The sequence below is a fragment of the Pongo abelii genome, chromosome 15 (genome assembly GCF_028885655.2).
Source record: "Pongo abelii isolate AG06213 chromosome 15, NHGRI_mPonAbe1-v2.0_pri, whole genome shotgun sequence".
NCBI lineage: Eukaryota > Metazoa > Chordata > Mammalia > Primates > Hominidae > Pongo > Pongo abelii.
In genome coordinates, this window is record NC_072000.2 from 22,125,532 (window position 1) to 22,138,314 (window position 12,783).

Below are 12,783 nucleotides of genomic sequence, written 5' to 3' on the forward strand. Positions count from 1 at the left end.
TTGCACATGAGATAGGGCTGGTCTGACCTTAGCATTCCTAAAGCGCTGGGATAATGTGTCTCACAAGGGCAAGTGGAGCCTAGAGAGATAGCTGTCCCTGCCCTCTGGGCTCCACATCACCTGACTTGCTGCTCCACCACTCTGCTTGTCTCCTGGGTGCTCCATCCCAGAGAGATGTGAGTTAGCAATCACTTAGCGTAATCAGCCCAGGATGGAGGGTCTGTGCTGTGAGCCCAAGCCACGGTTCCCTCTCTGGTGATGAGCAGTGGGGGGTGTGTGGTACCCGTGGGAGATGGACTGGTTTGTTCGTTGGGTCAACTGCAGCTTATTGGAGGTGTTGATAAGGCACTTAGGGTCTTTGCTCCCTTGATATTCTGAGGGTAGCAAGGGCAGTTCCACTGCAGAGGCAGTGGCAGAGAGAATTTCATTTGCTCCTGGAAGCTCTGTCGAGGGAATTGCTGAGTTGCTACTCGCTTGATAGCTCTGATGGTGGACTGGCTGGAGACCCAGGCCAGGAGGACCTGCCCATCAAGTAGACTGTCTGGCCACTTTTCTGTAGGGTTGCTGTGGTATGCTGGGGGTCCCCTTCAGTCCCTAATTGCCTTGTATTTTCCAGGGAAGATGATAGCCTGCCCCTTCCTCTGGGAGCTCTGTACCACTGAGGTACGAACTTGTTGCCAATATGAACACACCTATAAGATATGACTGGAGGCAAGTCGAGAAGTCTTATCTAGTCAGGAGGAACAAGAACAGGGACTTGCTTAAAACAAATGTCTGGCCACATTTTCCTAGAGCAGCTGTGCTGTGCTGGGGGTGCACTTCCACCCCTGGTCACCTCAGACACTCTGAAGCCCTAAGGCTGAAGTGGCTGAGTTGCCCCAACAGGAGAGATGACAGTCTGGTCCTCCCCCTGGGAGCTCTGACTCAGGGAAGCCTGAAACCTCTGTCGGCCAGAGAACAGCAGTGAAGGTAGCTGGAGACTCTGGTTGAAAGGCTTCACCTGCTGATTAGAAATGTGGTTGGGGACTGACTTAAACAAGAGCCTGGCCACGTTTTTGTAGTGTGGCTGTGCTGTGCTGAGGTTCCTCTTCCACTCCTTCTCACTTTGGGCTCTCCAAAGCCCACAGGCCAGAATGGCTAGTCACCCAAATAGCAAAGGTGGTAGCCTGCCCCTCTCTCTGGGAGCTCTGTCCCAGGAACACTTCAAATTTCCATTGGCCAAGGAATGCTGGTGGCGGTAGCTGGAGGCCCCAGTTGCAAGGTCCTGTCCAGTGAGGTGGAACAGTGTCAGGGGCCTGCTTACAGAATCAGTCTGGCCATGATTTGGTAAAGCAGCTATGCTGTGCTGTGGGATCTCTTCTGCCCCTGGTCAGTTTGTACTCTCCAAAGCCTTCAGGCTGGAATGACTAAGTTGCCTGAATGGGAAAGATGGCAGCCTGCCCCATCTATTCTCTCAGAGTTTATCTTGTTTGATGGAGCTTAATTTTTAGCCTGTTGATTTTACTGTCTACATTAGACTTGTTCAGAAAGAATCTGTAATCTTTTAGGTTAGATATATGAGAATTCATTGTTTTCTGTAAATAAACCTGTTCATGTCTTGTTCTCTGGAAAGAAGTCTCTTTCAGCTCTCTGACTTTGGTCACAATCATGTAGAGCAGTAGCCAGTCTACAATGACATAATTGAATTTCCATTTCCAGTGTTTCCTTTTTGTGTCTTACATTGTACAGTTCAGAACTGAGCATTTTATTCCCAATTGTCAAAATGCTAAGCTGTCCACTGTACTGAAACACTGTTTTTGTTAATGCTTCGCCATTCAATTTTTTTTAAGGTGTGCACTCATCCAATTCTTCTCAAGTCAGAGTACAGGTAAGCCCTGGCTGCCTCCAGCCACTCTCAGGGAGACTAAAAGCCTTCATACACCCCAAGTTGGGGTACAAAAAAGGGGAGCCATGAAGGCTAATCATTCAAAATAAAACAATTTAAAAGTATTAAGGCAAAGATTTAAAAAAATTTTGCATTACATAATTTACACAAAAGCAATGCTATCACCTCCCCTGTGTGAACTCAGGAGAGGACTGGGCCATTCTCCTTAGAGAGAAGTAGGATGGCTTTTAGGAGGGCAAGGGGCTTCCTGAAACAATACATCTCACAATATTTGGAATGACTATTGAAAAGAAGAACAATGTGCAATCAAAGTCCTTGGCGACATTGTAGAACTTTGGGGGATGCTCACTCCAACCACCTGCTGTTGCCTTCATCATTCCAGTTTTTAAATCCTAAGTCAAGCCAATAAAAAACAAAACAAAAAATGAAACAATAAAACAAATAAAGCCACACCAATCTCATCTTGTTTTCTGCGAAGTTTGGTTTTGTCAAGCAAGGGTGTAACGCAACGCAACTAAGTCACAGTCCACCTAGAAGCATTTGCGGTGGACAATGGAGGGGCCTGACTCATCATACCCCTGCTTGCTGATCCACATCTGCTGGAAGGTGGACAGTGAGGCCAGGATGGAGCCACCGACCCACACGGAGTACTTGCGCTCCAGAGGAGCAATGATCTTGATCTTCATCATGCTGGGCACCAGGGCAGTGATCTCTTTCTGCATCCTGTCAGCGATGCCAGGGTACATGGTGGTGCCACCAGACAGCACTGTGTTGGCGTACAGGTCTTTGCGGATGTCCATGTCACACTTCATGATGGAGTTGAAGGTAGTTTCGTGGATGCCACAGGATTCCATTCCCAAGAAGGAAGGCTGGAAGAGCGCCTCGGGGCAGTGGAACCGCTCATTGCCAATGGTGATGACCTGGCCATTGGGAAGCTCATAGCTCTTCTCTAGGGAAGAGCTGGAGGCCACCATGGCCATCTCCTGCTCGAAGTCCAGGGCAACATAGCACAGCTTCTCCTTGATGTCACACACGATTTCCCGCTCAGCCGTGGTGGTGAACCTATAGCCACGCTCGGTGAGGATCTTCACGAGGTAGTCAGTCAGGTCCCGGCCAGCCAGTTCTAGGCACAGGATGGCATGGGGGAAGGCATTTCCTTCATAGATGGGCACAGTGTGGGTGACCCCATCACCAGAGTCCATCACGATGCTAGTGGTATGGCCAGGGGTATACAGGGACAGCACAGCCTGGATGGCCACGTACATGGCTGGGGTGTTGAAGGTCTCAAACATGATCTGGGTCGTCTTCTCATGGTTGGCCTTGGGGTTCAGGTGGGCCTCAGTCAGCAGCATTGGGTGCTCCTCAGGAGCCACACGGAGCTCATTGTAGAAGGAGTGGTGCCAGATCTTCTCCATGTCGTCCCAGTTGGTGATGATGCCATGCTCCATGGGGTACTTCAGGGTCAGGATGCCTCTCTTGCTCTGGGCTTTGATGCCCACATAGGAGTCTTTTGACTCATGCCCCCCATCATGCCCTGGTACCTGGGGTGCCCCACGATGGAAGGGAAGACAGCCCAGGGGACATTGTCTCCTGCAAAGCTGGCCTTGCACATGCCGGATCCATTGTCAATGAGGAGCACGGCGGTATCATCACCCATGGTGAGCTCATTCAGTTGTACAGCCTTTAAAAGATTATCATTCTTTTTTTTTCACACTTTCAATTTCCTCCAAATATTTCTTTTCTCTTAGCTGGTTCTGATGTTTCATTATGTCTAGTTCCGGTCTTAGCATGGCAATTTCTTCCTGCAACGTACTATTTTCAAGCAAGAGATCTCTTTCTTTCTTATGACTAAGAGAAAGCTAAGTAAATAAAGGGAACTTTTAGTTAGCACTCAGTTGAATGACATATCATGATTTCTTCTGAAATTAAAAAATAACATGTATATTGGTATAATGAAAGAATCCCCATCGTGGATATTTAACTGGAAAAATATTGGACAAAACTTCAAACCTAACAGAGTGTAAATTTCCAAAAGTTTAAATATTTATTTAAAGACCATGAAAAACAAATCACTAGAGGATTTTTTAGAATCTCAGAATTAAAAAAGCCTTTCTGTGAGTTACAAAAAACCAGAGGCATAAAATAGAAGATTAATATATTTGACTATATTTTTAAGATTGGGTTTACAGTCTCATGTCTAACCTATCAACCACACCATCATAAAAGCCTTAGCTATGCATATATTTGGACAGAAGCAATTTCTCAAAGTTCTTTCAGTTCCTTTTTCTGAAGAATGTTTTACTGATATTCTATGTTTCTAATATTTTTATACTCAGTTATAAAAATTATGTTTATTTATAACTGTTAAATCTAAGCATCATACCCTTCTACACTGTAAACATCTGTATCTAAGCATTGCACTTCTACATACAGTACTGAATTCATTTAAGATCATGATTCTTAAAAGGAGAGGTCAGAAAATATATACAAGATGCAGGATTTTCCCCAGGTCTGCTGATGCTACTGCTAGTGATCCTCCACAAAACCACAGTTACTTCTGTGGTATAAATATATAAATACAAAAGAAGCCTTTTATTTCAAAATACAAATGGTAAATAAGATACAACTTAGAGAAATTTTCTTAGAAATCATGAGATTATTTGCCATTGCAATAACTTTTCTTTCCTCTTTATAACGTTTGAAACAGTAATAAGTGTGAAATAGGGGAAATATACTGAACCATTTCTCCAGGAACAAAATACTTATCAATAAATTATCACTAAATCTGTATCATGGCATGTCATTGTTTTCAAAGCTCTTTGCATTGAAATGAGAAACTACTTGGAGCAAACTGTTCCTCTCCACAAAAGTAAGGATAATGACATCCACAGTGTGGCCTCTGACCCAGCTATACATTTCCTACTTTCCTATCAGTGAAAATAATCAGTTGACTTCTCTATTAATATTTTTAAAAAATAAACTAATGTCCAAAAACTAGAAAACTTGTTTTTAGCAGCAAAACTTATTTTTGATATGGAAAGATCATCAATTCTTATGAAAAATATCAAATGCTTCTCCTTTGGATTGAGGCCATTGCGCAGGTCACTACTCAACTGTTGCAGGCAAATGGAGTTGAATTAAGAACATGGCTTTATGCTATATGTACATATATAGATATATGACCGAGGATATATAGAATATATACATACATATATCACTTAAAAATCCTTTATATTTCTAAAATACGTAGTTTTTTAAAAATATATACACATATAAAAACATTTGAAAATGACTAAAGAAAATACCTCAGAATTCATTTTCTTTTCAGCCACTTCTACTGCTTTTGTTCAGATTTAGTCAGAATCTCATCTTGTAATATTCCAGTGTTCTGTTCTTCAGAAAGTTGTTTCTGAATATCATTTTGTTCGTCACTAGAAGAAATTTTAATTTTCATGAAATACTGGAGGTGTCCCTAAAATGATCTAGAGGGACAGATGGCGCCATCAGATGCATTCACACAATGTATATCTGCACATTAATCCAACACAAGGCAAAGGGGTCTCACATCTGTTAACCCAGCTCTCTCCAGCCATGTTGGCACCAGGGACTGGTTTTGTGGAAGATAATTTTTCCAGGAACCTGAGGTGGGGGATGGTTCCGGGATGATTCAAGCACATTACATTCATTGTGCACTTTATTTCTATTATTAATGTATATATTGTGAAATAATTATATAACTCACCAAAATGTAGAATCAGTGGGAGTCCTGAGTTTGTTTTCCTGCAACTAGATGGTCCCATCTGGGGGTGATGGGAGATGGTGACAGATCATAAAGCATTAGATTCTCATAAGGAGTGAACAACCTAAATCCCCTGCATGAGCAGCTTACAACAGGGTTCGAGTCACACTCCTATGACAATCTAATGCTACCACTGATCTGACAGGAGGAGGAGCTCAGGCAGTAATGTGAGTGATGCAGAGTGGTTGCAAACAGATGAAGCTTTGCTTGCTCACCTGCCACTAACCTCCTGCTGTGTGGCCCAGGTCCTAACAGGCCCAGGGACTGGTACTGGTCCATGGCCTGGGGATTGGGAACCCATGTGTTAACACACACTTTTTATGTTTATTTTTTGGAAACACTTTCCCCTTATATTCTTGATTCCTCTGTATTTTATAAACTACTTAGAAATTCCTTTTAGAACAAGGCAGGGTCTAATATTATGTTTTTAACATAGAACTTTGAATTAATTTTATCTGTGTATGAGAGAGAGATGTGAAATAAACTAATCATTAATCACTTTCTATTTTACTTTTATTTCATGCATATTAAGAATAAAACTGGGAAGTCCTAGGCAGAGCAACAGGGCAAGAGAAATAAAGGGCATCCAAATTGGAAAAGAGGAAGTTAAACTATCTCTTCACCAATGATATGATCTTATACCTAGAACACCCTAAAGACTCCTACAAAATACTCCTAGATTTGATAAATGAATTCAGCAAAGTCTCACGGATTACAAAATAAATGAATACCAATCAGTAGCACCACTATACACCAACTATGACCAAGCTGAGAGTCATGTCAAGAACACAATCCCTTTTACAATGGCTGCAAAAAAGTGTGAAATACCTAGGAATATACTTAATGAAAAAGATGGGTGTTAAAGCTAACTGGAAAACACCACTAAAGAAAATAATAGATGACACATACAAAAGAAAATACATCTTATGTTCATGGACTGAAAGAACTGATATTGTGAAAATGACCATCGTGCCTAAAGCAGTCTACACATTCGATACAATTCCTACCAAAGTACCAATGTCATTCTTCACAGAATTATTTTAAAATGCTGACAGTTATGTAGGACCACAAAAGAGCCTGAATAGCAACAGACATATCAAGCAAAAGGAACAAATATGTTGGCATCACATTACCTGACTTCAAATTATACTCTAAAGCCATAGTAACAAAAACAGTGTGGTACTGGTATCAAAGTAGATACATAGATCAATGGAACAGAATAGACAACTCAGAAATAAGGCCACTACAAACAAATGAACTCTGAGCAAGGATACAAAAACATACACTGGAGAAAGTACACTTTATTCAAAAATGGGGCTGGGAAAAAAAGATAGCCACGTGTTGAAGAATGAAACTGGATCTCTATCTCTCAAAATATACAAAAATTAATTCAAGATGGATTAAAGGCCTAAACCTAAGACCTGAAAACTTTGGCCTCGGCAAAGAATTTATGATGAAGACCCTAAAAACAAATGCAACAAAAATGAAAATAAATAAACAAGACCTAATTAAACTAAAAAGCTTCAGCACAGCAAAAGAAATAACCATCAGAATAAACCAACAACCTATATAAGGGGAAAAAAATTTGCAAATTATGAATCTAACAAAGGACTAATATCTATAACCTACAAGAAACACAAACAAATCAACAGGAAACATACAAACAATTCCATTAAAAAGCGGCCAAAGTACATGCATAGACATTTCTCAAAAGAAGATATACAAATGGTGAACAAGCATATAAAAACATGCTAAATATCACTAATCATCAGGGAAATGTACAATAAAACGACAGTGAGATATCACCTCACTGCAGCCAGAATGGCCACTATTAAAAATCAAAAAAGATGTTGGTGTGGATGTGGTGAAAAGAGAACAGTTATACACTGCTGCTGGTGGGAATAAAAATTCCTACAAATCTATGGAAAACAGTATGGAGAGTTCTCAAAGAACTAAAAGTAGATCCTATCATTTTATCCAGCATTCTCATTTCTGGATATCTATTCAAAATAAAAGAAATTGTACTCTCAAAAAGACACCCACATACATATGTTTACTACAGCACAATTCACAATATGCAAAGATATTGAATCAACCAGTGTCCATCAACTGATAAGTGGAATAAAGAATATGTATGTATGTATGTATGTATGTATGTATGTGTGTGTAAATATATATATACATATCACATATATATATATCTCTCACATATATATGTATATACGCACACACATATACATATGTACATACCTGAGACTGGGTAATTCATACACATACATACCTAAGACTGGGTAATTCATAAAGGAAAGAGGCTTAATTGATTCACAGTTACATATGGCTGGGGAGGCCTCAGGAAACTTAACAATCATGGCAGAAGGAGAAGGGGAAGCAGGCACCTTCTCCATAAGGCGGCAAGAGAGAGAGAAGTGAAGGGGAAAGAGCCCCTTATGAAGCCATCAGCTCTTGTGAGAACTCAGTCACTATCACAAGAACAGCATGGAGGAAATGTACCCCACGATCAAATCACCTCCTATCTGATCTTTCTCTCAACACCTGGGAATTACAATTTGACATGAGATTTACATGGAAACACAAAGTCAAACTATTGGGGGTGGGATATCCTTACTTTTAAAATATCCAAATGTCATTATTTATAATTCAAAAATAGCAATTTTTATTAGTTATGATTTTGTTCAAAAATATAATAATCTGATAAATTTTCTTCACTTTTAACCTAGTATTTAGTCAAAACATATGAAAACGTGGATTTGCCAGCAGAAAATTGTAACTACTTTTTAATGAGGTAAAAATGTATAAGAATATCAGTATTATTGTTCAGAGAAGAAAGTGAACAAGAAAAGAAAAGGAATTTAAAAAGAGAGAATATCACTACCGTATACATACATGAACTGACAAAGAGACTAGAATCTCCTACTGGAGATTATGTTAGGACTTGAGCAAAAGCTTCTAAGAATACCAAAAAGAAAAACAAAACAAATATTTTTAAGGAGTAAATTATACAGAGAACTCTTCTGGTTAAGACGATGTATCAAAAAATAATCTTCCTGAGAGCTATTATTAACCAATTCATCATAACAAAAACTTTAAAATTAAGTCTACAATTCTGGAATATTAAAAAGTTTCATTTTGAACATAGTTAATGGAAGGCAACATTTGAACGAAAATTTCTGTTTAAAGTTGACTCAAACTCAAAATCAGTGTGCAAAAATCACAAGCATTCTTATACACCAATAACAGAGAGCCAAATCATGAATGAACTCCCATTCACAATTGCTTCAAAGAGAATAAAATACCTAGGAATCCAACCTACAAGGGATGTGAACTTACAAGGGAAGTTCTCTCTTCAAGGAGAACTACAAACAACTGCTCAATGAAATAAAAGAGGACACAAACAAATGGAAGAACATTCCAAGATCATGGATAGGTAGAATCAATATTGTGAAAATGGCCATACTGCCCAAGGTAATTTATAGATTCAATGCCATCCCCATTAAGCTACCAATGACTTTCTTCACAGAATTGGAAAAAACTACTTTAAAGTTCATATGGAACCAAAAAAGAGCCCACATCACCAAGACAATCCTAAGCCAAAAGAACAAAGCTGGAGGCATCATGCTATCTGACTTCAAACTATACTACAAGGCTACAGTAACTAAAACAGCATGGTACTGGTACCGAAACAGAGATATAGACCAATGGAACAGAACAGAGCCCTCAGAAATAATATCACACATCTACAACCATGTGATCTTTGACAAATCTGACAAAAACAAGAAATGGGGAAACGAATCCCTATTTAATAAATGGTGCTGGGAAAACTAGCTAGCCTTATGTAGAAGGCGGAAACTGGATCCCTTCCTTACACCGTATACAAAAATTAATTCATGATGGATTAAAGACTTTCATGTCAGACCTAAAACCATAAAAACCCTAGAAGAAAACCTAGGCAATACCATTCAGGACATAGGCATGGGCAAGGACTTCATGTCTAAAACACCAAAAGTAATGGCAACAAAAGCCAAAATTGAAACCTAATTAAACTAAAGAGCTTCTGCATGGCAAAAGAAACTACCATCAGAGTGAACAGGCAACCTACAAACTGGGAGAAAATTTTTGCAATCTACTCATGTGACAAAGGGCTAATATCCCGAATCTACAAAGAACTCAAACAAATTTACAGGAAAAAAACAAACAACCCCATAAAAATGTGGGTGAAGGAGATGAACAGACACTTCTCAAAAGAAGACATTTATGCAGCCAACAGACACATGAAAAAATGCTCATCATCACTGGCCATCAGAGAAATGCAAATCAAAACCACAATGAGATACCATCTCACACCAGTTAGAATGGTGATCATTAAAAAGTCAGGAAACAACAGGTGCTGGAGAGGATGTGGAGAAATAGGAACACTTTTACACTGTTGGTGGGATTGTAAACTAGTTCAACCATTGTGGAAGTCAGTGTGGCGATTCCTCAGGGATCTAGAGCTAGAAATACCATTTGACCCAGCCATCCCATTACTGGGTATATACCCAAAGGACTATAAGTCATGCTGCTATAAAGACACATGCACACGTATGTTTATTGTGGCACTATTCACAATAGCAAAGACTTGGAACCAACCCAAATGTCCATCAATGATAGACTGGATTCAGAAAATGTGGCACATATACACCATGGAATACTATGCAGCCATAAAAAATGATGAGTTCATGTCCTTTGTAGGGACATGGATGAAGCTGGAAACCAACATTCTCAGAAAACTATCTCAAGGGCAAAAAACCAAACATCGTATGTTCTCACTCATAGGTGGGAATTGAACAATGAGAACACATGGACACAGGAAGGGGAACATCACACACCGGGGCTTGTCGTGGGGTGGAGGGAGGGGGGAGGGATAGCATTAGGAGATATACCTAATGTAAATGATGAGTTAATGGGTGCAGCACACCAACCTCACACATTATTCATATGTAATAAACCTACACATTGTACACATGTACCCTGGAACTTAAAGTATAATAAAAATACAATACAATAAAATAAAATAAAGTTATAGTGCATATGAATATAACTAATAGTTGTGAATTCAGAGCTGTGACAATAAAGCAAAGAAACCACATTGTGTTTGAGTCAGCAATCCTTAGATTTCCGTCTAGTCTTCCCATCCAGTCTGTAAATTCTAAGTATAATCCTGGTACTCACTCTCAAGTTTATGTTAAATACTAGCCTATACAAACTACACTCTTTCTCTTACTTCTTTTTTGTTATTTATATGTTGCTTTGCTTAAAGGAAGAACACAGAAATGCCCTGTTAAAAGAATTCTGTTTGGCTGCAGGCTGCAAGAGGGGAAAAACACAGCGCACATTTTGCAGAAAATGATATTTTAGAAGTCAGAACTATGACATGAAGCCAAGCAGGGGACTCTAGGACTGAATTTACTGTGCTTCCTTCATATGCTCCTTGCTGTCTTTCTTTTCTGGCAGCTGTGACTCACACAGGTCATGGAGACTACCGTTCCCTAAGAGGATATTCATCTTTATCTATTAAGTTCATCTGTCCCAATTCTGCATTCTGTGGATGCTGACTTTTTGTCAGTGATGGTGATACACATGGACATTTATCATCACCTTTCAGATTCTTGGATCTTTGACAAGTCTTTTTTTTAATTTTATTATTATACTTTAAGTTTTAGGGTACATGTGCACAATGTGCAGGTTAGTTACATATGTATACATGTGCCATGCTGGTGTGCTGCACCCATTAACTCATTTAGCATTAGGTATATCTCCTAATGCTATCCCTCCCCACTCCCCCCACCCCACAACAGTCGCCAGAGTGTGATGTTCCCCTTTTTGTGTCCATGTGTTCTCATTCAATTCCCACCTATGAGTGAGAACATGTGGCATTTGGTTTTTTGTCCTTGTGATAGTTTACTGAGAATGATGATTTCCAGTTTCATCCATGTCCCTAAAAGGACATGAACTCATCATTTTTTATGGCTGCATAGTATTCCATGGTGTATATGTGCCACATTTTCTGAATCCAGTCTATCATTGATGGACATTTGGGTTGGTTCCAAGTCTGCTATTGTGAATAGAGCCACAATAAACATACGTGTGCATGTGTCCTTATAGCAGCATGATTTATAGTCCTTTGGGTATATACCCAGTAATGGGATGGCTGGGTCAAATGGTATTTCTAGTTCTAGATCCCTGAGGAATCGCCACACTGACTTCCACAATGGTTGAACTAGTTGACAGTCCCACCAACAGTGTAAAAGTGTTCCTATTTCTCCGCATCCTCTCCAGCACCTGTTGTTTCCTGACTTTTTAATGATGGCCATTCTAACTGGTGTGAGATGGTATCTCATTGTGGTTTTGATTTGCATTTCTCTGATGGCCAGTGATGGTGAGCATTTTTTCATGTGTTTTTTGGCTGCATAAATGTCTTCTTTTGAGAAGTGTCTGTTCATGTCCTTTGCCCACATTTTGATGGGATTGTTTGTTTTTTTCTTGTAAATTTGTTTGAGTTCATTGTAGATGTTGCATATTAGCCCTTTGTCAGATGAGTAGGTTGTGAAAATTTTCTCCCAGTTTGTAGGTTGCCTGTTCACTCTGATGGTAGTTTCTTTTGCCATGCAGAAGCTCTTTAGTTTAATTAGATCCCATTTGTGAATTTTGGCTTTTGTTGCCATTACTTTTGGTGTTTTAGACATGAAGTCCTTGCCCATGCCTATGTCCTGAATGGTAATGCCTAGGTTTTCTTCTAGGGTTTTTATGGTTTTAGGTCTAATGTTTAAGTCTTTAATCCATCTTGAACTAGTAGGATGTGAGTTATAGATGCTGATTATCCAATTACCTGCTAAAAACGTCCTACGTAAATATTCCATTAAAAATGCATAGAAAAAATTAGTCATTCCTGTTGACCTGCTGCTCTTTGCTCTTCCGTATTCACCAGAAAGTTTCCTACTCCTTCCTCCTGTCCAGGTTAAATACTAGTGTACGACATGGAAACCTGTACATCATCTGAGATTTCTCTCTGTCCCCCAAGGCTTTTCATTCAATTATCACT

At 39.6% G+C, this 12,783-nt stretch overlaps 1 protein-coding gene across 1 annotated transcript in view; it reads right to left on the reverse strand.

Moving 5' to 3' along the window:
• Nucleotides 1-1,716: 1,716 nt before the first annotated feature.
• Nucleotides 1,717-12,783, reverse strand: part of LOC134760000 (POTE ankyrin domain family member G-like) — a 41,047-nt gene continuing 29,980 nt past the window's right edge. The window contains 5 exon segments of the mRNA XM_063715355.1: nucleotides 1,717-3,401; nucleotides 3,404-3,575; nucleotides 3,577-3,744; nucleotides 5,191-5,229; nucleotides 5,232-5,316. Of these exon segments, the coding sequence (XP_063571425.1) occupies nucleotides 2,416-3,401; nucleotides 3,404-3,575; nucleotides 3,577-3,744; nucleotides 5,191-5,229; nucleotides 5,232-5,316 (1,450 nt within the window). The 3' untranslated portion in view covers nucleotides 1,717-2,415.